The sequence below is a fragment of the Scophthalmus maximus genome, chromosome 17 (assembly GCF_022379125.1).
Source record: "Scophthalmus maximus strain ysfricsl-2021 chromosome 17, ASM2237912v1, whole genome shotgun sequence".
NCBI classification, from domain to species: Eukaryota; Metazoa; Chordata; class Actinopteri; order Pleuronectiformes; family Scophthalmidae; genus Scophthalmus; species Scophthalmus maximus.
The window spans coordinates 1,672,882-1,698,721 of record NC_061531.1 but is presented as its reverse complement, the minus strand read 5'-3'; the positions used below and the strand labels follow the sequence as shown (position 1 = coordinate 1,698,721).

The following is a 25,840-nucleotide window of genomic DNA, read 5'->3' as shown; positions in this document are numbered from 1 at the left end:
CCAGAGAGATGGTGATCGACTTCAGGAGGAAGAGAACAGCTTCACAGCCCCTTTTCATTCTGGGGGAGGAGGTGGAGACAGTGGAGGACTACAAGTACCTGGGAGTCAACATCGACAACGGACTGAACTGGAAAACCAATAGCCTGACTCTGTACAAGAAGGGGATGAGCAGACTCTATTTCCTGAGGAAGCTGAGATCCTTCAACGTGTGCAGCAGGATGTTGGAGATGTTCTATCAGTCTGTTGTTGCCAGCGTACTGTTCTTCACTGTGGTCTGCTGGGGGAGCAGCATCGGAGTCAGCGACACAAACAGACTGAACAAACTGATCAAGAAAGCTGGCTCCATAACAGGCTGCAAGATGGATGCGTTTGAAGCAGTGGTGGAGAGGAGGACTATGAACAAACTGTTGTCCGTCATGGATAACCCGGACCGTCCTCTCCACCTCACACTGGACAGACAGCGGAGCTCCTTCTCCAATAGACTGATTCAGCTTCGCTGTCACAAGGACCGTTACAGGAAATCTTTCCTGCCACAAGCCATCAAACTATACAACACCTCACCTCTGGCTGACAGATAGACTTTGTTCCACTGTCAATATTTCATGTAAATTCTGTGAATTTATTATTCTTAATTTCTAAAAAATTTTACAATTCGTATATTTTAAATTTATTGTGTAAATATTATATATATATTTTTAATGTGTGATGTGTGCTGTGTGAAACGTGCTGCTGCTACACCAGAATTTCCCAGCTTGGGATGAATAAAGTATTTATCCATCTATTTCCTATTTTTCTCTCTTTATCAGCTCTGATGAACCTTCTTTTTTCGAGGGGCTCTTTGTCGACACCAGACAGAAAGCAGTGAAAAATGCATAATAAAATCATGAATTGAAAAAATACTTTTAGTTTTTAGTTCCTCCTCATTGCAACTAATTCTGCCTACCAACTTCTACAAAATAAAATTGAGAGAATATATGCCATACTTTTTATGACACCATTGCTTGTAATTGATACCTTCAGAAGGAGCTCATGCCAGCCAAGGCACAATTCTTTGCAATGGATGTGGCTTGCAATTACTGGCCATCCCTGGAGAAAGCTACCGGTGTCCTTCCTGCTCTCCAGGAGCTGACCACAATAATGAAGCCTTTCCTCAGTGTGATGCATGCTCGTCATTGCTTGCCATTTTCTTATGCAGACGGTTGAAATATCTGATTTCAAGAATAAGTGAAAAGCAGAAAAAGTTAAACAGGTGTAATTGCAAGAAGAGAAAGCAGACCCCCTATTACTTTTTTTCATATTGTATATTTTTTTCATTTATTTAATTCATCTAATGTCATTGCATTGTAAGTTAGTGCACTGCTGTTTCAAATCCAGGCCACTAGATGGCGCATTCGGTTTAAGGGGTAGTGAACAGGATCGCCGACGCACACTGAGGAAGAATAAATCCTCCTGCGTGAAGTAACAACAGCACAACGTGTGTGTCTCCTTTGTTCATTCTCACAGGTCGGTAAATGTTTTAAATGTAATATGTTTATTGAATGTTAAGAGTTAAACATGTGTCTGACCTAAAGCAGTGGGAAGACACTAAATGCACTTAGTTCATAAGCACTTTCAGTTAAAAAGCCTTTTTGGTGCAATAATGTATTTCTGTTACTATCTGTGTCAAACAGACATGCATGTGATTTAATGCTAAAATAGGAAAAATACTTGAAAAGAGGTATTGTACACCAAGATGGCAACTACATGTGTAGTAAGCATTAGAAGAAAGTGTCATTAAAGGAGCAGATGTAGTTTATAAAGTGAAATGCACCTTTTATGGACTTAGGTGTGTGTGTGTGTGTGTGTGTGTGTGTGTGTGTGTGTGACGATAACATTTTACATTTTATTGTCAGTTCGATAATTGCAAACACATGACCTCAATAAAAACACATTTTAACCCACCAAATGTAATGGAAATAAATTTTACCAGATGATAGCAATAAATATAATTTAATTTCATGCAGTTTGAAATGACCACAAAATTTGATATAGAGAATTTATGCTACAAGAGAAAAATTACAATCATTTTTTTTGCCCTTAAAAGAATTTCGTAATTGACAACAAGCATGACTATTTCTATAAACTAAATGCAGAAGTGTAATGCTCCATTTTGTAAATTGTATTAAATGGCAAATTGGTAAGGTGGGTCTTTTCTTTTAGTTTCCTAGTCTTCCGATGAATGTGGAAATTCAAAGACTGTGGTACTTCTGTTTCACGAAGATCTGAGATTATTAAACATTATAAACTCAAACACATACACCTAAAAAGCACATCAAATCTTTGGGGTGTATTGGACTTTGGGGAATTTACCTGCTAGTTCATCTCTGTCTAATATACAGTATATCTAGCCGTGCTTATTTATAGTGAGGATGTTAGGTTCTATAGGAATGATAGTGTATTGAAGCCCTTAGTTGATGATCTGATTACATTAAAACTACAAGGGATGTTTATTGCTATGTTGGGGAAAACTGAAAGGCTTTTTACTCTGTTTGGTGGCAGACAATCTTGGTGCCCACAGTATTGCAGGTTTTTTGGAAAAAATTTCAGATTTTGCAGATTTTTGCAGATTTTGCACAGCACAAAATGTAAACATACAAACAAAAGAAGTCAAGTCGGGAACATTTTCTGTAAGAAGCAAAGATATTAATGTATCTCATCGTAAAGCTATTCAAGATTAATTGACCAGTCATTTTGGTGTTTAAAAGTGTGTCCTGTCAGAAAATCTGTCATATTTCCCTGTGACTCAGTTTCCCCCCAGATATAGCTCATGATCTCATTGAAGGGATTATCCCTGTTGAGATTGCTCTGTCTTTCTGTGTTAATTTCTAAAAAATATTTTACATTAGCCAATTTGAATGAAGCAATAATGACCGGTTGAGATTTCTTCCTCTCATGATTGGAACCAAATTTCCTTTTAATGATATCCTCATCAACACAAAAAGACAAAGGTGTGCTTTTTAAATCCAAAATGAGATAGTATGACCTCAGTTTTAATTATTCGCCTTCGAATTTGAGAAATAAACATTTTCAGTTTTGGAAAGCAGAAGACTCCATTTCCCTGGTTCAAACGAACCAGCCTGGCAAGTCCTCTGTGAATTAAAGGACATTTTTGTCCTTATTGTATTATGGACTATGAGATTTGAGGCAAAACATAGCTTCTTCAAAAGAGTTATCCGACATACAAAATTGATGTATGGTATTCATTAGCTAAAAGGCATTCATATCATACCGCATATAATCTGCAAATGTAGATTTTCTTAGCCACCCTTGGAGGTTGCTGATGTTTCAACACTTCCCCTTGATGTTATTAATGAGGATATTGCACTGGCAGTGAAACAGAAACACCCACATATGGATACTGTGAACCTTGCAAAAAATGCATTCTACAATGCTTTCAACTATAGGATTGGAATGGTTGTTGCCCATGGGTCGCTGGCTGGTCTTCCAGGGTTTTTTGTGAAATAGTTTATATGATTGTTCTACAAGAGACAATACTTTCCATTCTCAAGAAAATGGATGCCTGGTACCTGGAACATCAAGCTCATGCTTTTGTTACATCTACTACTTAGGAACTATGGCTCATTGGGGTGCATGAACTGACATCCCTAACCTCTGCCTAACTACATGGTTGGAGGACGATGCCTCATCTCTCTGAAGAGATACATACATGCATAACGTTGTATATAAAGGGATGTGGGTTTGGAAATTTGAGACATTTTTTTAACCCTAACCCATTTAATTGTCTGAAAATACATACTTACCCTTAACCTTTAAAATTAGATGCACGTCACAGCCAATTCTGTACTACAATTAATACTACTGTTTTAATTCTTGTTTTGATTAGATCCTTTGGATCGGCTGACATGGCAATAAAAAGACCAGCCAGGTTGCAAGTTGTTCTGAATCCTGATGAGACCAGGAAACAAATTATCTCTAATGGAATTCCAAAAGACAATGGAGCAGCTTATTGATAAAGTCAGGGATGTGTGTGGGTTAAGGGGGAATTTAAGACTGCAGTACCAAGACAGAGACTTTGAACTTGACATCTACTGCAGAACTTGAGTATTTGGCTACTGTCAAGGTAATCCCATTAACTGATGATTGTAGCCATGGACCTTATCTTACTGTTTGTGATGGATGATCTAGTGACTGCCCAATCAGATGACACAGCTCCTGTCCACACCCTCCAGCTCAGTTTCCACAAAAACTCAAATTTGGCCAAGCCAGTTTCCAATACCTACATTCTCCTATGACACCGAAATGCTGTTAGAAAAGGCAAATGCAGAGTTTAGGTCAAGCATGACACGTTTTTCCTGAGATTTTAAAGAAAAAAGTATTATCTGACAAATGATGCAACAAAATGATATGCTCAATGTCAGTATCATCAGTTGTATCGCAATCACACAAATGGATTCAAAAAACCTTTCCAGGAATTAAATGTCTGTTTCAGATCCTGCTGACCCACAACTGGACAACCAGGTAATACATTTTAACCAAAAACCTCAGATCTCAGGGAAAAAAGAAATAAAATTAGATTTCCAAAGTTCAAATAAAATATACAACAATGTGAATTGAACATATTTAAGATTTACACATTCTCCCCTTTAGCCTACAGCTAGAACTACATACAATCGAAATCTGTGCGAAACAAAGTTTTCAATGATTTAATAATTTACATATAGCTTAGCTACATGACAATCCATGCTAACCTCAATGTGTGCAGCACCCAGCACTGAGTGATCATCGGCCTTACCACACATAGTAATTATTAAATTACCGACTGCACAGGATTCACAAACACACGTCACATTCCAACCAATTCTACATCCTTCATTAGTTAGTTTCAACAGTTGTAACAGTTTCAGGTGGAGCTGAGACTCTTACCATTTTGTTTGATTTGTCCGATGCTAGGTGAAACCCTGAGCCTCTCTTCAAATTCATGTCCACGTGTCCATTGTCTCGGCTAACGTCCATCTTGGTTCCACTGAAGTTGAGCATTTTATTATGCAATAATAATGCGGTCCTCTTGAGGAAATTGACCAAATATTTCAGGCCTTTTCCACTTTCCCCACATCCCAGTATGTCCTTTAAACAGATAAAAATGTAATATAATAATACACACATATATATATATATATATATAATATGATATATAAATATAAAATAATTTAATTCCATGCTCTAAATGGCCATCACTTTTAAAGGGGGTATAATAATTTATAAATTGTCCTCTGCTGCCACCCTCAGGAATCTTACAGCAAAAGTAGGCAAACTGGTTTAGCAAGTGCCTACCATCTTTCCATCTTCCTGAACTGAATTGTTGTGTGTCCCATTGCAGAATAAGAGGCTGTATTTCCCATCCACTCATGTGCCATATGAGTCAGTAAGCATAAAGGGGGGCAGAGTGGTCGCATTACTGGTGAGACAATGTCTTTTAAAATAACATTCCATTAAATAAAGCATCACAGGTGTAAATATGTCAAACTACCCCAAAATGGGAGACTGCATTATGGCCATCTCCATGTGTTCCACAGAATTTTCATACGTATTGTGTAGAGGCAACCTAAATATTATGGCACGTGTTGGCCTCAGGAAAAATCTTCCCTGGAGAGTGGAGAAAGTCCAGCTCACAGGAAATCCATGGCGAGGAATCACAGAGACACCTGATGCAAAGATGAGAATTGTCTCCAAAGAGAATACAAACTAGGTTGCCTTCTTCTAACGTAATAACAATAAAATTGTATATTTCTAGCTTTCAAAAAACATTATGCACTGTGGTCTTACAAAATCTTTTAACCATTGTAATTGCTATTTGACTTTTAACATAAATCAATTGCATTCATGGTTTTGCAACTAACCTTCGACTTCCAGCAGCCAGTCCCACCAAAAACAGCGGTTTTCTGCTGTCCATCTGTTGGTCCCCACGTCATACAGCTGTGGCCTGAAAAGGTTGCTTATGTCTGTAGCCACAAGAGGCATGGCTGCAAACATAAAAACCTGGAGGAGGTTTGAGTGGGTCCTCATATTTTCAAGGAGCCCCAGGCATTTCAGAACATCTTTGAATCTAAAAATAAAAACAAAATGAGGGATTACATATTTCAGAGTTAGTCATAACTCTGCTAATATTTTCTTTAGTGAAAGTAAAAGAGCTAACTTAGGAGACAACTGGAATGATTAAAATCACTGATGTTATTTATGTTTCTTTAGTTTGTTTTGTTTGTATGTGGTGTTTTTATTGTTGTTGTTGTTGTTATATATATTTTTGAAATTGTATTTTTTTTAAAGACTACTTTAAACTAGATCCTGTTCTACATACTCCGTTAAGGTAGATGGCGATATGCACCACGTGCGTCGAGAATTCATTGACATTTATCAAAGATGTATAATTATAACATTTATCCATGGTGGGTAAATCTTGCAGGCTTTGCGAACAATATGTCATCAGCAAAGAGTGCAACCGGAACCTGGCATACCCCACCCCACACTGGCACAGTTAATGGTCCACAGTTATGCACAGAGCCATCCGCCAAAAACACAGCAGAAGAAGAAGGAGGATGAGGAGTATAAGAAGCAGAAGAAGAAGAAGAGAGTTGAAGAGAGTCGGAGAGTAGTATCGGAGAGTGGTGTCAGAGAGTAGTAGTGTCAGAGAGTGGTAGTATCGGAGAGTAGTAGTGTCGGAGATTGTCCATGAGTAGTAGTATCAGAGAGTAGTATCGGAGAGTTGTGTCGGAGAATAGTGTCCATGAGTAGTAGTATCAGAGAGTAGTATCGGAGAGTTGTGTCGGAGAATAGTGTCCATGAGTAGTAGTATCAGAGAGTAGTATCGGAGAGTTGCGTCGGAGAGTAGTAGTGGCGGAGAGTAGTGTCGGAGAGCTAAATACAGGTTTAGCAAGGCAGTGAGAGATGCAAAACACCTGTATTCCACTAGACTCCAACAGCAGTTCTCTGCAAATGACTCTGCCTCAGTCTGGAAGGGCCTGAGGCAGATAACCAACCACAAACCGTCTGTCTCACACTCAACACTCCCGTCTGAATGAGTTCTACTGTCGCTTTGAAGGATAATGGGCTTGACCTGACACCATCCCCCATGACGTCACCTCACACCAGCACCTGATCATCACCAGCCCCCCCTCCCCCACCTCAGCAGGAGCCCAGGCCTCCCCAAAACCTTCCACCTCTGAGACCCCCCCCCCCCTCGACACCTCTCTCCTTTCTGGAGAGACAGACTATTTAAGAGACAGAACCCCTGCAAGGCAGCCGGACCAGACTCTGTCTCTCCCTCCACCTTGAAGCACTGTGCTAATTAGCTGTCTCCAGTGTTCACAGACATTTTTAACACCTCACTGGAGACATGCCATGTACCAGCCTGCTTCAAGACTTCCACCATCATTCCTGTCCCCAAAAAAACAAAGCCTACAGGACTTAACGACTACAGACCCATTGCCTTGACCTCTGTGGTAATGAAGTCCTTTGAGCGCCTTGTCCTGTCTCATCTCGAAGACATCACTGACCCACTCCTGGACCCACTGTAGTTCGCCTTAAGAGCCAACAGGTCTGTGGACAATGCTGTTTACATGGCTCTTCACTTCATCCACCAACATCTGGACACTGCAGAAACCTATGCCAGGATCCTGTTTGTTGATTTCAGCTTCGCCTTCAACACAATAATCCCAGTTCTTCTACATGACAAGCTCTCCCAGCTGCAAGTGACCGACCCCACCTGCAGATGGATCACCAACTTCCTGTCTGACAGGAAGCAGCACATGAAGCTGGGGAAGCACGTATCCAACTCTCTGACAGTCAACACTGGCTCCCCTGAAGGCTGCGTGCTTCCTCCACTTCTCTTCTTCCTGTACACTAACAGCTGCACCCCCAGTCATCAGTCAGTCAAGCTCCTGAAGTTCGCGGACGACACCACCCACATCGGGCTCATCTCAGGTGGAGATGAGACTGCCTACAGGTGGGAGATTGACCATCTAGTGACTTGGTGCAGTTTGAACAACCTGGAGCTCAATGCTCCCTCACCCTCTGTGACTCTCCAGTTGACACTGTGGATTCATCATCTCCCAGGACCTCAAGTGGGAGCTGGACATCAGTAGCCTCACCAAGAAGGCACAGCAGAGTATGTAGTTCCTGCAGCAGCTGAAGAAATTCAACCTGCCACCTTCTACACTGCCATCATCGAGTCCATCCTCCCCTCCTCCATCACCATCTGGTATGCTGCTGCTACTGCAAAGGACAAAAGCAAACTGCAGAGTATCATCCGCTGTGCCGAGAACGTGATTGGCTGCAACCTGCCGTCCCTCCTGGACCTGCACGCCTCCAGAACTCTGAAGCGTGCAGGAAAGATCGTAGCAGACCCCTCCCACCCTGGACACAAACTTTTTGAAATGCTCACCTCCAGCAAGAGGCTTAGGTCTGTCACGACCAAAACCTCCCCTCAGACAGTTTCTTCCCTTCTGCCTTCAGCCTCATCAACAAGGCCCGGGACCCCCACTGACTCCTTCCCCATGGAAATTACACGTTATATTAACGTAATCCACCACACACACATTCAGCCATATGTGACCCCGATATTTATTGTAAATTTATTGTTAATAGTGAATTGTATTTTAATTTATTTAATTTTATTCTATATTCTTTTGCCAATTCTGTGTATATATGTTGACTGCTACATGCACCTTAATAACACCAAACAAAATTCCTCGTATGTAACCTGTTACCTACCTGGCAATAAAACTGATTCTGATTCTGAAAAGGTAAATTAAAAAAAATTTTGGAAATGCATTGAAGAAATAGGGGTCCACGTTTAACAACAGCAAAACTATTTCAACACATCCGTGTACAAACTCTCACACAACCTGTGCAGTATAATCCATGTCTTGATTATCCAGTCGTATGTTCAGTTCTATATGAAATAATATAAAATACAATTCCATTGAAATTAAATCCTGTCAGTTCCTACAATTTATGTATTAAAAAAGTAATAAAATATTGATTGTTTAGATAGTTTTAGTAAGCCTCTGCATTTCAACCAAATGTTTGTTTGTTCCCATTTAGGTGGAGGATAGTTGTCAATGGCAGCATAGATGGCTTCAGTCGCCTTGTTGTGTTCCTCCATGCGTCCAACCACAACCGCAGCAGCACTGTCTGAGTGCTTCAGAGAGCAGTGGCAAGGTATTGAGTCCCATCGAGGGTACGGACAGACCATGGTGGCAAAAACAATGACGTTTGCATCATGATGAATGTCTTCCAAGGTTCTGGTAGAGGCAGTGCCATAAAAGGAACAAGCACACACAATCAGTGAACTGAAAGACTCTGGGGTGATATGTGGCGTGTAGTGATTAATGTGTTCTATGACCTCTTCAGTTTTCTTGAGAGTGAAGGTATAGTGGACGCTGACAGCGAAATTCATCTCTGGGAACTGCATTCTACGTCTATTTACCCAGGATCAACAGGGACTTGACAGCATTCATCAACCAGTGGAACCACCATGGCCTGAGTACATAGAGGCACCAGTCCCCTTTGCAAATGTTTGTGAGGGGTTGCCTAGCGCAGCAGAGATGGCCCACCACAGCAATCAGGAACCTGTTTGCATCTGGCCCCTTGGAAGTTGGTGATGAGACAGATGGCACTGCAGGAGCAGTAGGTGGTGACCTTGCTGCTCTATCAGGAGAGGCTGAAGTTGCAGGGACTGGGGATGCTGCTGCTGCTGCTTCTGCTGGAGGAGAGCCCCCTCATATTAACTGGCCTGAGCAAGTACGAGTGCCTCAGAGTCGCTTCACTCTGGACAGTGTACACATTCTATATATTGAAAAGCAGTTTGACCCTCTTGGAGGCCCCAGAGCAATCCTGGGCATTGACATCCTAAGAGATGTTATCTCCTACCTGGAGTCCTTGGATGTTCATTGAGAGATTCCAAGATTCGGAACCAGTATCTTCACCACGCTTGGGTAAAACACAGATGAGCTGACATTCGCCTTTTATATTGAAGGTAAACGAAAGATGTCCTCAAATGATTCTACTTTTCTTAAATACGAGTTCGGAGAGCAGCCCTCCAGCTCCGGTCCATCCCTAGAGACAGTAGTACAGAGAGCAGGGAGAGATCCACGCATCCTTACAGAGAATGCTGACATGCTGTTTCTTTTTTAAAGCTGACGTTCATTTAGGTGATGTTTTTTTCCCAATGTGACCTACAATAAGTGCATTCACCTATAAAGATTTTACTAAAAAGTGCAAGAATCATGAGTGTACATAAACGACTTCTTGTCCTTCAACCAAGCACCCCCTTCGATAGTGCAGCCTTCGATACCGTGAGCCATGATATCCTGGTCACAAGACTCAAAGACCTCGATATCGAAAGAACTTCACTCAGCTGACTCAAGTCATACCTCACCAACAGATCCGATTTCATCTCTCTCCACAATTGCACCTCTGATACAGCCACAGTCACACAAAGCATTTCTTAAGGCTACTTACTCAGCCCCCTCCTCTTCATCATCTACATCCTACCCCTCGATCAGATATTCCGCCACTTCAACCTGGACTTCCACTGCTATGCAGACGACACCCAGATCTACCTCAGCACCAAATCCCCCCACAACCCCCCCTCTCCCACATTGATTCCTGCCTGACAGCAATAAAGACCTGGATGCAACATAACTTCCTCAAACTCAACAGTGATAAATCAGAACTCCTCCTCATAGGCTCCAAATCCACACTCAGCAAAATCAACAACCCCACACTCACCATCGACAGCACCACTGACTCCCCATCTCCCCAGAGATGGGGCGGCTGTGGCTCAGGACGTAGAGTCGTTCGTCCACCAACCCGAAGGTTGGCGGTTTGATCCCACCTCTCGCCAGTACACATGCAGTTGTGTCCTTGGGCAAGACACTTAACCCTAACTTGCCTCTGACGGCTCTTCCGACAGTGCATGAATGAGTATGAATGTGACAGAAAAATGCGTGGTAAATAGCAGCGCTGTATGAATGTGTGTGAATGGGTGAATGTGACTTTCCTGTAAAGCGCTTTGAGTGGTCTATATGACTAGAAAACCGCTATATAAATACAGTCCATTTCCCAGGCCCGCAACCTTGCCGTAATTTTGGACTCCACCCTCTCCCTTGAGCCCCATATCCGCCACGTTGTCAAAACCTCCTTATATCACCTCCGTAACATCGCCAAGATCATACCCTCACTCACACCCCCCGGCACCAAATGAGTCATCCACACCTTCATTTCCTCCTGTATCGATTATTGGCATCAGCTCCAGCTCCATCAATAGACTCCAACTGGCCCAGAACACAGCCGCCCGTCTCATCACTCACATCAAATTGTGGCACCACATCACCCCAGTCCTTAAACAAATCCACTGGCTCCCTGTCTTCCACTGGATTACCTTCAAGGTCCTGGTCCTCACCTTCAAAGCCTTCCACCATCTCGCGCCCCAATTTTTCACTGATCTCCTCTCCCCCTACCAACCCACAAGGCCCCTCAGATCCACCTCTGCCGGTCTCCTCTCCACCCCCAAAACCAACCTCTGCAGCTTTGGGGACAGAGCCTTCTCCAGGGCAGCTCCCAGGCTGTGGAACTCCCTCCCCCAAGAGATCCACGACTCCGACTCCCTCAGCACTTTTCAGTCATGCCTAAAAACCCATCCCTTCCCCCCGCCTATCCCTATATTTTTTGCTGTATTTTTCCATCATTTAAATCGTTTTTTAATAGTTTTTTTTATTATTATTCCTTTTAAAAGATTAATATTTATTTGTATTAATGAAGCCTAGTTGTGATGCTATAGCCATGTTTCGACAGCAGGAACGTCCCTCTGGAACAAGGAACTGTAGATAAATATTATTTATTATATATTATAAATAGATACATATATAGATACAAATATTGATTTAGCTATTTTGTGTTTTGTTCCTTTTTTTAACAAGTGCAGTGGTAACAGCCAATCAGTGTAACTGTACTGCCACTTGCTGGAGAGAGAGAGAAAAATAGAGAGAGGATTTCTCTCTTTTCTAAGTTTATGAATGGATGTTATGACAGGTATCCTGTGTTGCTTGTACTGAAGTGAACTTTGACTTTGTCTACTTCCGCAGCTAATCTGTCTTCTTCTGTCTGTGCCATAGTGTCTCGCCTCATCCGCTCCATCTATAACATCCTGTTAGGCAAGATCACATTCTCCGAACCAGTGCTGGTCCAGTTCAACTTCAGCCCCGGAGGCTGCAGTGTCATCCGTTTTCTTGAAAGGCGTCACTGACTCTCCATCCCAGCCCTGCATGGCAGTCAAGAAAAAAAAACCCTGAACCATCCCTGCTTAACTCACCTCCATGGGATCCTGCACATTTTATGCATCTCAACATCAAACATATTGAGCCATACTCTACTTATCAGAAACTATCCACATAGCACCCTACTGCTGCTGAATTGTTGATACGTTATTTAATAAATCTGACTTTGTCAGATATCTGTCATGCTTTTGTGTTGTCAGTCAGTCAATTTTCCAGTGTAACAGTGCATCTTTAATAAAAAAATTAATTATTGCATGAATTGACATGATTTAAAATGCATATAACAATTTAATATTATTACAACTTTATGTCCAATTGATTCAAGATCTTAAACGATAGTATTTGAATGTGTTCAGGGATCTGCTGTGTGAAAATGTGTTGGCCCATGTCAAGTTAAGTCAAACGTTGTGCAGACCTGCAAACTCATAAAAGGTGACATCTTTATAAACCCCACCTAGTGATGTGATCCATCAAACAAATATGACAAAAACGTTCAATTTAGTTGCTATGTACTTTATAAAGAGCTGGTGGGTGTTGTTTCCATAGTGTAAACAGTAGAAATGTCAGAGTTCAGATTCTATGAATATTCCAAGCCATCTTCTGGGTCAACTTCTCAGCTGACTGGAAATGTAATCAATGGGGATAGTGCCTTTTGCTGCCATTATTATGCAGTTTTTTTATTTTATTGAGATATCACTACTACTTGTTATGTAGCTCCCTGTATGAAAGACAACTGTGACTGTCTAAAATGGTACCAAACGAATATTATTTGGTAGTTTGTAAATAAAAAAAATAGCCAAACTATGTTAATTAATCAGGTTTTCAATCATAGAGTATCTTTTTGAAGTATTTCAACTGAGCAATTTCTTTACCAATACTATGAATCCTTTTTTCAAGACTTTATTGTTCTTAGATTTTTTTTGTTCGCCCACTCAGTAATTAAGAGTATATTTGAAAATCTTAATTTAAATGTAAATGGTATTTTTTTTGGCTGCACGTAAAAAAAGACGTATCCTCTGTCATATGTGTCAGTTGACAGGTAAGCCTAACCAGGGCATTACACCAGCGCCACTGCTATAAGCGAACTTTAACAAATCTATATTAAAATCTATCAATATATCACAAATATTGTTGACTTTTCGCTTTACCTTATTAAACATCCTTTCCATATTTACTGTGAATATTTCAATGTTGGATCCTGGTTTCCTATACACACAAATGACTATGACATTCTCAATTTTTCCCATACATATTTCAATTGTGATACAATCCATTAAATCATCAATGATGGCTGACATGCTTTCAACAACCTTGTAAGTGAGATCTTTGTCAACAAAGCAAAAAACAGTAATGCTACCTGGCAAGGTTCACTAAGGTGTTAACATCAAGTGTTAATGACTTATCAGCATTGTTTCAGAATATAACATTAACATAGAGAATGTGGTGTATTCTTGGTTGTGATGGAGTTTTTATTGCGCCTGTACAGTAACGTAAAATGCAACAGAACAACACAAGAAGTAAATAATATGCAGAAACAGACTTATTGTGATTGCCTGTAACGTGGACATACAATATTACTTTTACAGTTGTGCAAAGTGTCGTAACGTTTATTAAAACACAATATATTGAAAGAATTTGGTTTGATTGTTGGTGTGACTTTAGTGAAACAAAGCATGACTGTCACATGAAAAATACTTGAAATAGACCTGTAACTACACAAGAGACCATTTAACAGATAGACAATAGGAGCTGACGTCCACCACCCGTATTTCTTTTGCTAAAATGTTCTTATTATGAGATGCCTAACTTTTAAGTTATTTAATTTTCATTGTTTGCACATAAATTTAAGTCTGTCAAGGAGGTGAATCTATTTGTCTGTGTAAAGATTTCTTCCAGGTGATCCAGAGAGACTGGACCAGTGGAAGCTCAACATGAGGCAGAACTGAACGCTGATTCATCTCTTCAGCACTGACTTCAGGTATGTTTTCATAGCTCACAAAGAATCAAGCTAGAATTATTAAACTGATGATGTATTGAACATAATACATTAATATTCATTAAATTATATGACATAATACATATAATAATACACTCTGTGCTGTCACTGTTAAGGTGAATTTACTGACACACCAGTAAAGTTTATTGTTCCTCTAAAGCAAATGGACAAATAAAGATTTTACCAATCAAGTAGCATGAGAACACTTTTTTTCCAACCTTCACATCTCATTGCATTTAATGGAAAGAATCTTTATCATGGAGTTAGAACTCCACTTTTCTTCTTCATATAATTTGTGAATAACTTAACACATTTTTTCCCAAGTGAAACATGAGAACAAAATATGATTCTACTGTGCCCATAAGCTTTCATAACAATTAATTATTCTATACATACTGTATTATATATTCACTGTGTTGGTAGAAAACTGTTAAATCCAAAACCACTTTCAAATACACAGTTGAATATCTACAGAACATAGGCACACAAACGTCTTCCACTGTGCTGACCATGTTCAGTCTCCAACATTAAACAGTCAGTTCTTATCATTACATGTATTATTACACAACTTTTAAAATATATTCAAATCAAACAAACCTGTTAATGCTTATTGTATTAGTTATTTGTCAATTAATAGTCAGATTTGAATGTAAAATCTCACATATTAAGTCAGTATTAAAGACAAAAATAGTGAAAATGTAAACAGAATTTATGAGCCAGAACCAGGAGTTATAGATTTACTCTCAGATTTTCGGATTCCATGTGGTGGTCCTGAAGGCAAAATTCAATAGCAGTGACACTGCCAACTGTAGCAGTTACAGGTCCCCTTCACAAGGTGCTGGAGGTGAGTCTGCTGCAGGTTGTCTTCATGTTGACCAGAGTAATGCTACTGATCTCCCTCATGTTGTCGTCACCACAGTGCATGATGAGGACATTGGGTGATGCTCTTCCTCACAGGGAGAGGGGTGACGTCACGGACGCTACGTCCATGTTTGTATACAGTTTATGGTTACACCTGACAAATTCCGGTTCAGTCAGTAAGCACAAATTCAAACCGGTTGAAGCTCTAAGACCCAACCGGCAAAACCAGAACCGCGCATCTGTGCATTGCATATTGTTTGCATCATGAAGTTGCTCTCAACCTAGAGCCTCAAGATGAATCTAAAAAGAGAGTGTCTACTGAAGTGCCTGAAATTTGTACCTTCGGGAAGACATGGAAAAACTTATCAAGGAGCTCTGCTGGACAAATTTCTGCATTGTTTTAACATGTTAAAAAAGTTTTTGTGTCTGCACATATCGGCGAACATAAATGCTTATACAACAACTATACTGTAAAAAGGCTACATTTTTTTATGGTGGAGTGCGGTGGAGGAATTGCCTGGCAGCCTGAAGAAAGAAGCAGCGCTGTAGTGTGGCGGTACAGCATTAAAATGTAGTGCCTTGAGTTTCTAGAAAAGCGCTTTATAAATCCCATGTATTATTAATATTATTATTATTATTATTTATAAAATAAAACTCACTTTGTTTCATCAAATCATCTTTTGTCCACAGAGGCCACCAGAATCAACACAAAATGAAAATTCCTTGTAGTAGCTTTAATTATGGACTTTGCAAGTCATTACATTTTTTGCATCAGCAGAACCCAAAATTTCACATCTTGCTGACGCTAACCTTTGCTGCTGTAGGCGGCGTCTGCGGCCCATTCCCTCAGCTTATGTTTTTATAGGTCAATATAGTTGGTAATTGTATCCCGTGACCTGAGTTAACTGTTGCCATATTGACTTCTGGCTACTCACACCTCTGCTGTGCAGGTGGTCGTTCATGCCCCCTTCGCTCAGCTTACATTGTGTACTCAGAGGAATATTTGAGGGGTTTCATGCATGTTGGAGTAATACTGGGGCTCAATCTCGACTCTCAGCTAACGGCAGAAACTTGCTGTTGAGCCTACCATCGCATCCCTCATCGTGTCTCCTGATGATGCGCTGCGACTGATGATGCTTGCGTCTGTAGACTTGAAGGATGCCTACTTTCACGTCCCCATAGCTCATCAGCACAGGCAGTTTTTGCATTTTGCCTATGGAGGCCGCAACTGGCAGTTCAGGCTGCTACCATTTGGGCTCTCCCTATCTCCAAGGGTGTTCAACTGCAGTCTCAGGGCATGAAGATCCTGCTGTACCTGGACGACTGGCTGATCTGCACGCCTTCCCATGGCCAGGTGGTTCAGGACCCATCTTGTCTTCCCTCCCACGTGGCCAAGCTTGGCCTAAGGGTAAACCTAGAGAAAAGTTGCCTGAACCCCTTTCAGACCACAAGCTTCATTGGTGTGGCCTTAGACACCCCTCTCTGTGTGGACAACATTGTCAACTTCCTTGCCCTCTGCCAAATGGGCAGGTTATTGCCCTACGTCATCAACTTCCTGCTTATCTTGGGCAAGCTAACAGCAGTGTTGACAGTTGTCAAACAGTTGTGAACAGCTTCCACTTGGACGCCAAGCGTCACACAGCAGTGCCTCCCTCCCCTGGCTCCGTGGAGGGACAGCGCTTGATGATGATACAGTGGGGAGTCACAATCTGGTGTCCCTCTTCCTGAGGGGGGCTCTGAGGTTGCATCCCCCAAGAGCCTCAAGATCTCCAGCATGGAACCTGCCCCTTGTGCTGGATGCTCTATGCCAGCCTCCCTTTGAGCCCGTGGGACAGGCAGAGCAGAAGTGGGTATCGGGTAAGACTGCGTTCCTACTGGCCACTATTTCTGCAAAGTGTGTCAGTGAGCTACACGCCCTGTCAGTAAGTGCCTTATGTCTGAGGTGGAACCCAGAAGGCTCAAGTGTTACTTTATGGCCGAACACTGCATTCCTGCCGAAAGTGCTGTAACATTCACACCTCATTCAACCTCTAAGGCTCGCACAGTTTGACCCCCCACCAAGCAAGGGAGGGGACAAGCCAGAAATGTACCAAGTACGGGCCCTGAGAGCCTATGTTGCAGCTACCGCAGGCATTCGGCAGTCAGTACAACTGTTCCTCTGCTAAAGGTTGCGTTCTCTCCAAGCAATGCCACTCCCACTGGGTCGTGGATGTCATTAGCCATGCATATGGGATGAGTGTCCGTGCCCTGCCATCGGGCGTGAGGTGCCACTCTACTAGGAGTGCTTCCAAGTCATGGGGTGCCCTGGGCACACTGTAAAAAGGGTATTTGAGGATTAGTTGAAGTAAAGTAATGTTTTGAATGAGTCTCAACCAGTTTTGTGCTTTAGTGGTGGTAGTGCACTTTTGTGGATTATATCAATTTGAAATTACAGACTCTTCCTTTAAATTGCTTTTCTCATTTCAGTACAAGCGCTTGAGTTAGGTTTCGCTTCATGTTTGACGTCAACACGTCCGTTTTTTTGCGTCTGACGTCAATACGTCCACGGCTTTTCCACATTTCTCCTCGGAGTTGAGCCGCCATCTTCCTTCTCCTCGGTAACTTGGAAAGACGGTAAGTTTAATGTAACTAAGACAAAAGTACAGGCTATTCTGTGATTTAATAATGCAGTAAGTTATAAAAAGGACTCGCCTGAATTTGTTTTAATTGTGTTCTCTACATTTTCATAAACGTTATCATAATTTGTTACATAGTTACAGGTTTCGCGCCCGCGCCCCCTTTCATACGACTTCGGCTAATGTGCTTGGGAGAACATTTGGCATTGATTTAAACCTTTGCCAGCGCATGCGGTTATATGTAGGCAGTGTTGATTCCAATGTAGTTACAAAGTCGGTCGGCGACACCGAGGAGTAATAAGAGTTCACCTCGGTCTTGTGAGCGCATGGAGGTGAGTCCCACCTATGTGCAGACATGCAGCACACCGTACTCAGGTGTGGAAGGGACGCGCTGATAGCAGCTTGTTGTGCCGCCCAGCCTCGGTGAGAGGACTGCCTTCTATTTACGTTGGAAAGTACAGAGGCGACACGGATACATGTTCGCACAGTGGACTCGCGGCAGTTAAAAGTGTTTTAGGTGAGCTAAGCGTCAACAGGCTCAGTTGTGCTAACGAGCAGCTGTGTAAAAAAATGCAGCAGGCTCTCTTTTTAATTTATCCTCACACCGCTACCAAGTGGGATGATGCTGCTTAATTTACACAACTCAAGTTTAACCAGAAAAAGAAATTCCCCTCAACGCAATATTAATGGACAAAAGCTTCAGTTTCAACAACAGGGTTTGGTAGTGTTATATTCGTTTTGCAATGATTTAAAACATACTAACTAGTAACCATGCAGACTTGAGCTGTGTTTACATCTGATAAATTAATTGTAAAAAGCCCTGAAATATAAATTGACCTGAAAACTGAGCCTCCAACGGAGAACATGTAAACACAAGACTTTAACCATTCTGGTGGGGCTTCCTTTTTTTATTTTTTCTTATGGTGAACCACAACCCTTGCATTCTCTTTTTCTGCATCTTTCCTATACTTAAGTTCACATTTTTTCAGATGTGTATATTGAAAGTAAATTTAAAGTGGAAGAATTGTAGAATTGTGGACAAAAAATTACATCTACCAAGATATGCCTAGTAAAGCCCATGTCTTTGTTTTTCTAGTGTTGTGCTGCATGTGGAAATGCAAAGACTGTGGGAAGACTGTTACAAGACGATCTGAACTCCTCAAGCACTACAAACTAAATCATAGACATTACGGACGGGGCCATGCATATCCGTGCACTTACTTAAATTGTTCATGTAGATTCAAGACCTGGAACGCTTTACTGAGCCATTTGTCAAGAAAGCACCCTGCCCAACGAACTGTTACCAAAGCTGTATCCACGTTCGAATGCCAGCTTTGTGGCCATAATCAACTCTCTACAGAAAGGGATTTTATTCAACACATCTTTCAGCATCTTAAAAGTAAGGAGACTGTGACGTGTGTGTTCCAGGACTGTGAATATAAAACCAACGTCTATGAGAACTTTAAAAGTCATAAATACTGAAAACACTCTGGCACAGACCGTGTCTTTAAACCTGGGATAAGTTCTGTTGAAGACTGTGCCAGTGTTGCCAGTGGCATTTCAGATGCAGAAAGTTTAGAGAGTGATGTCAATTTAGAGTCTGCTTTTGACAATGGACATTCTGAAAATGTAGAGAAGGATATTGAGGTTAAACTTGCTTCAGTCCTCCTTAAATTGGAACATATCTTCCTTGTGTCTAATGCAGCTCTAGATGAACTTTTGCAGGAGTTAAACAGTTTGATTGGTTATCTTTCTCTGCCAATTACTAAGAAGACTATTAGCCAGGTATTGCAAGATCATGGATGCCAGCTTGACCCATCAGTTGTTGAAAAGCTAGCCACTGCACTCTGTGAGACAAACCCTGTTAAAAAAGTAATTGGAGATAAATGTCCACTTTCCAGTTCATGGAGGCGAAAGGCCTATTATAAGAACACTTTAATGTAGTGGAACCAGTGGAATATATACTGGACCGAAAGAATCGCAAGTCATTTCAATAGTCTTTGCAGCAAATTCTTGACTGCGAAAGAATCTTAGATCAAGCTTGTAATTTGAATACTATAGTTGAACAGCCTCAGAGATCTAGTGTGCACATATACAAATCTTTCTTTGACGGTGCCTTCTTCAAAGAAAATCAACTGTTGTTTGTCTAAGCAGGAAAGCATTTCATTGATATTATATATTGATGATTTTGAAATATGTAACCCACTTGGTACATCCAGGAGGAAGCATAAGATTTGTGGTTTGTACTGGACTCTGGGTAATTTGCCACCAGGTTGTAACTCTACATTATCCTCCATCTATTTGCCTGCTTTAATCAAAAGTAATGATCTGAAGTGCAACAGGTATGAGAAAGTGTTAGAACCTTTAATTAATGACCTTGTTATTTTGGAACAGAGTGGAATATTTGTAACAAAGTTAGGCAGAACGGTAAAGGGCACAGTTCAGTGTGTGGTTGCTGACAACCTTGGTGCTCACGGTATTGCTGGAATGGTGGAAATTTTTCAGGGTCTTACGTATGTAGGTTTTGCACTGGAGAAAGAGCAGACTTCCAGACATCCGAAGTTAGAAGTGGAGCCTTTACTTTAAGAACCAAAGATACTCACTCAGATCATTTGAAAGTTCTTGAGGGAAATGATATGCTCAATTATTATGGTGTAAAATCACAGTGTATTTTCTCAAAGCGCCTCTCATATTTTGACGTTACCACTGGGTTTCCCCCAGATATTGTGCACAATCTTTTTGAAGGAATTGTTCCTTTTGAACTTTCACTTTGCCTCAATGCACTCATAAAAAAAAAGTATTTCACATTAGTTACACTGAATGAGGCAATATGCACATTCAACTTTAAGTGGACTGATAAAACTAACCGACCTCATCCCGTGGCTGTCAGTTTTGGATCTAAAAAGACTGTTGGAGGAAATGCACATGAGAATTGGAGTCTCATCAGATTTTTGCCTTTGTTGATCGGAGGGAGAGTTCCCTGTGAGGAGCCAGCTTGGCAGGTCTTAACAGACCTGAAGGACATTGTTGATCTTGTTGTCTGTCCCGTTCATACTGAGGACTCCATTGCATATCTTGATTTTAAAATCTCTGAGCACAGAACCACATTTCAAGAGGTTTTCCAAGAATGTGCGCTTAAACCAAAACACCATTTCGTGGAGCATTATCCATACTTGATCCATCAGTTTGGTCCACTGGTTGCCCTATGGACCATGCGCTTTGAAGCAAAGCATAGCTTTTTTAAGAGAGTTGCAAGGAATATCAGGTGCTTCAAAAATGTGCTCCTTTCCCTTTCTGAGAAGCATCAGTATGAGATTGCACATCATTTGCACGCATGTAGCTTTGCCAGGCCTCCACTGGAAGTGACAAATGTTTCTACTGTTCACATCGATGTTCTTAACAAGGAAATCTCAAATGCTCTGAGACAGAAGTCTTCAAATATTGACACAGTGTGCTTGGCCAAAAGTGTGACATACAATGGACTAAACTACAAATGTGGGATGATCTTGATCCATGGCTCACTTGGAGGACTGCCAGAGTTTTGTGAAATCATCCAAATGGTGATCCTGCTGGACAAGTTGGTCTTCATTGTCAGCAAGCTAAGTGGATAGTATACTGAACACTATAGAGCTTATGATCTTAAAACATCGCCAGGCAAGGAAATGGAACTTATTGACCCACAAGAAGTACATGACGCATACCCATTGGGAGACTATAAAATTGAAGGAATGCGTCTTGTCACGATGAAATGATATATCCATGCTTAAAGGGTGAGGCCTCTCAATGTGATTACGTTATTTGTGGGGGGGGGGGGGGACGACACCATTGTGTTCTCAAAACAAATCTGCTTCTTGCCATACACCAAAATGGTCTTTAAGGTGGTCTGTAACATTTGACACACAATTAGTTAATAACAGCACATAATTTCCAAGAGCACAGTAACAGTGTGTGGGATTTTTACGTTGTCAAAATGGTTGACCCTTTACCTGAAGAACACCTGTACATTTGTTTTAATGTGCCTTTTTTAATAGCAGTTACAGTATAAATGCTCATTTGCCTGACTTGCTGAACATTACTAACTTTCCGTGTTCACTTCTCAGACTGCCATGGCTGGTTCGTCGCCTACAAGACTGAAGGTGATTTTGGGGGAGAGCAATATTGAAAAACTGACACTCCCAAATGGCATTCCAGAGTCATTCGATGAGCTTCTTTGCAAAGTGAAGACTACCTTTAGGTTAAGGGCAACATCAGATTGCAATACATGGACCAAGATTTTGGCAATGACTTTTTCAATCTGAATTCTACCTCTGAAGTTCAGGACTTGGGAACAATCAAGGTAGTCAACCAGCAAACAAGTCCACCTTTGATCAGTGCCCCTGAGACCACATCATCTCATTTCCATTCCTTTGAATCAGAGGACTCTGTTTCATTGGCATCAAATGAAACAATAATCATCTCATCCCCTGAATCTGTGTCTTCTCGAAATCAGCAGTGGCCAATGGAATTTCAAATTCCCAGATTTGACACAGAGCTGCAGTTAGAGAAAGGGAATTCTGAATACCAAAATAGCCAAAAAATGTTGAATGTCAGCTCCCGAATCAAGTCTGATATCCTAAATATACTAGGAGAGGACATTTACCAATACAAGGCCTACCCAGAGGGTAGTTGCAGAGGCCTTAATCAAGAGGCACCCTTGTTTGAAAGAGCCTCGTTCCTTCAATGGCTGCTACAGTTGGAAACAGCGATTGAAGTACAAAATGGGAAACTACAGGACCCAGCTGAAATTGCAGGGGTGTCCAGAGTTGTCAGTAAATTCCCTGAAATCCAAAGCTACTACAGTGCTTTTCCTGCTAAAAAAGTGAAGAGGCCAAAACGAGCTGAAGCCGACTTTTATCCATCCTTCCCTGTTGGGGAGACTCTGGAAAGCCTTGAGAAAGAGAGGCTTAAACTTCTGTCAGAGGTCGGGATAAGGAACAATGAAAGGGTCATTGCAGACAAAATGGCGCACACGTTTGCCATCAGACGGCAGGAGGTGGTGAACCAAGAACCCAGCATTAAGTTCTTCCAAGACAGATGGCCGGCACTGTTCCAACAGAATGAGGTAATATTGTACAGCATTCTTATGTCGTTACTTTGTTAAAACTGAGATTGTTCACTGGCTAAGGCCAGTTGCATTTCTTTAAAGTCAGAATACAATATCCACTTTCATTTTTTTGTTGTTGTTCCAGATCAATGCAGAGTTCCAGAGGCTCATGACTGTTAGTCTTGAGCCGAAATTCATGGCCCAGTTGGATGTCTGCACAAGTCAGCTGATGAGGGTCGTCCTTGCTAAAGGAGGAGCAACCCGCCAGAAGACTGCTGACATCATGGCCGCTTTTGATCAGGTAGCTCTACTTTATGAAAGACGCTCCTTGATATCTGCGAGGAGTGGCACACTTTATCTGTATAAATATTAATACATTAACTGATGTTTCATATGCTAGACATGTTTTCAGCTACTCAAAAAGGGACACCTTTGAACTCTCATCCCTTTTTTTAATGAATGACTACCATCACAAGTTTTTGAATGAAGTAAATATAGGAATTTAGCTGTGAGACTAAAGGCAAATGTCTTCACGATTTTGAAACGGTGAAACTAATCAAGATTGTGTTGTCCTAGAATGAGAACATTCATCTTCGGAGAGAGTGTGTACTGAAAACTCTCATCGTCTACCTGGGAGAAGATCCAGATGACCTGATTAAGGAATATCTCGTAAGTAATATGCATGTTGGCACATCTTTTCAAAGGGACACAGAAACATTTTCAGACACGAGATTTTCTTAGTTGTAATAACCATAACAGCTAAAGCTGTTCTATTTTTTAATAACAAAAAAGTAATCTTGGACACTTGGCTAGCAACAACACATAGCAAACACAGTCAAACTGTTAAAGAAACTTTGTTAAAGAGAAGTTTGTAGAAACACTATCTGTCAACATTTGATCCTGGTGATAGGGCTGTTACTGCATTTTTATCGAAATATTCAATGACTTTTCTGATCATCCACACCCTGCAGAGTTGGGAGAAAGCTGCCGATATGTAGACTTCAAATACATTGCACAAAAATGTAACAATATGAACCTGGAACACTATTATATATCCATATACTTTGTTTTTCTTTAAGTAATAGTGATACCTATTATTAGTTGATTGTACAAGATTAAAGGAATAGTTTTGACACATGCAATCTTCTTTCTTTGATGGTCAGATTGATACCACTCTCTCAGCTGGTTGTGGTGACATGCAGCGAAGGAATGGTCCAGCACATAACACACATCAACCAAATAACCCTGTACCAAATCTATATAGTCTGATCCCTTTTGGCATAATTCAATGAGTCATAGTCGTTACTATTCAGTCATAATCTGTTATTATTGTGCAGTCCACCAAAAACTATATATATTGCAGTGGTAGATTTTTAATTTTCTCATCAAGATTAGGGCATCGGAATAATCAGTGAATTCTTCTTCAGGACTCTCGAGCAGGACTTGCTGAGACGGAACTGGAGCAGCTCACCATGGCAGTATTTGTCATTCGAAAGGAGGGGGAAGGACTGCAGGAGCCGCCTGAAGACATTGGCATTGTCATTGAGGGTGTGGAAGTGTTGAATCAACTGACTTCAGTTGCCTCAGCTTGTGCCCTGCTACTAGGTTTGATATATGCACTTAACCTAGCTTACCCAAAACCCCTTCGGTTTTATCTACTTTGATGTTTGTATTTTATTTTTTGTATGTGTGATGCATGTGGACTTCACAGTAAATATTAAGGTATTTTCCTGTCATTATTCATTGACTGTAACAAAATGTTTAAGTTTTGACATTAAGCGAACTTAGACTGTATATGTTGTTGAATTTAAGTTGTAAAAAAGTAAGTTTTTATAATACTGACATACGTTGAGTAACATTTTGGCTTGTGACTGAAGAAAACATTGGAGTTTGTACCGACTCTAAAACTTTAAGTTGGAAAAAGTTAATAAAATTGCATGTAACAGACTTAACAATATAATTAGATCATTCTAAGATAAAAGTTTTCTATTTAGTTTGTGTGAATGAAAATGTTTGTCTCAAGCCAAAGAAATATTAAAATTTATACTAAATCAGAATTAAAGGATTCAACCAAGTCATAACTATACTAAACTAATTAAATTAGGTGTAACCACTACACATTTTTTCTACAGTATAATTGTGTAGAAATGTACACTTGGCATCGAAGGCACAGTATTATAGCAGCACGTTAGGGAAGAGTTTTCTGTTCATGTAACGTCTCTTCTGTGGCTCTTTATTAGGAAGAATCCTAATTTGGCACCATTGACGCCACAAGCAACACGGGAGAACTCCTCATGACCACCAAGGCGAGCAGCCAGCCCCCACCTCCTCTGGTTTGAGGAAACGAGTCACTCTGTGGAGTATGGTCATCATTCCCCTCACAATAGTATGTGTAGCTTACTTTACAGGTCCCAGACTAATCCTGTGACAAGAACCCAATGCTCTGGTGGATGCATTTGTGTGTGTGTGTGTGTTTTCAATCATATTTGTTTCTCTCTCTTCTCTCCTCTCTGCCATGTTTAATAAATTAAAAACAATAGTAGCTGCTGTGATAATTTTTTTCCAATCCTTTTTTGTCTATGTGTTTTTGTGTTTATTCAAACATAAAGAGAGAAAAAAAATAAAGTACCACAAGAAGGACACACACGATGTAACAGCGAGGGAGGCAGTGCTCAATTACTGCAAAGGGCCATTCTGGTCAGCTGGTTCATGGATCACAGTCATAAATGTGGACAACTACAACACTGCTAAAAATATACACTGGAGCGGATGTCACCACAGTCCCAGAAACACTGTACAACCGGGGCCAGTCAAGCAGGCTAGTGAGGCCAAAAATGGTTCTGCAGAGCCCAGGAGGGATGCGTCTAAAGGTGAAAGGCAAGTTCACAGCCACTCTCAACAAGAACACACCCTAAGAGACGTGCTAGCAGATGACGTTACGACTCAGGGG

General features: G+C 41.0%; 1 protein-coding gene and 1 long non-coding RNA gene across 2 annotated transcripts; both read left to right on the top strand.

The window, feature by feature from the left end:
• The first annotated feature begins 1,448 nt into the window (after positions 1–1,448).
• On the top strand, positions 1,449–13,921 carry LOC118289482. The gene is made up of 3 exons (XR_004786074.1): positions 1,449–1,503; positions 9,100–9,216; positions 12,174–13,921. It is a non-coding gene; the product is annotated as an uncharacterized LOC118289482 (long non-coding RNA).
• Positions 13,922–22,306: 8,385 nt separating this feature from the next.
• On the top strand, positions 22,307–25,349 carry si:ch73-321d9.2. The gene is made up of 5 exons (XM_047328167.1): positions 22,307–22,908; positions 23,036–23,191; positions 23,467–23,559; positions 24,318–24,495; positions 25,131–25,349. Exons 1-5 carry the CDS (start codon positions 22,384–22,386, stop codon positions 25,154–25,156), a joined length of 978 nt encoding a protein of 325 aa, XP_047184123.1. The 5' UTR covers positions 22,307–22,383; the 3' UTR covers positions 25,157–25,349.
• The last annotated feature ends 491 nt before the right edge of the window (positions 25,350–25,840 follow it).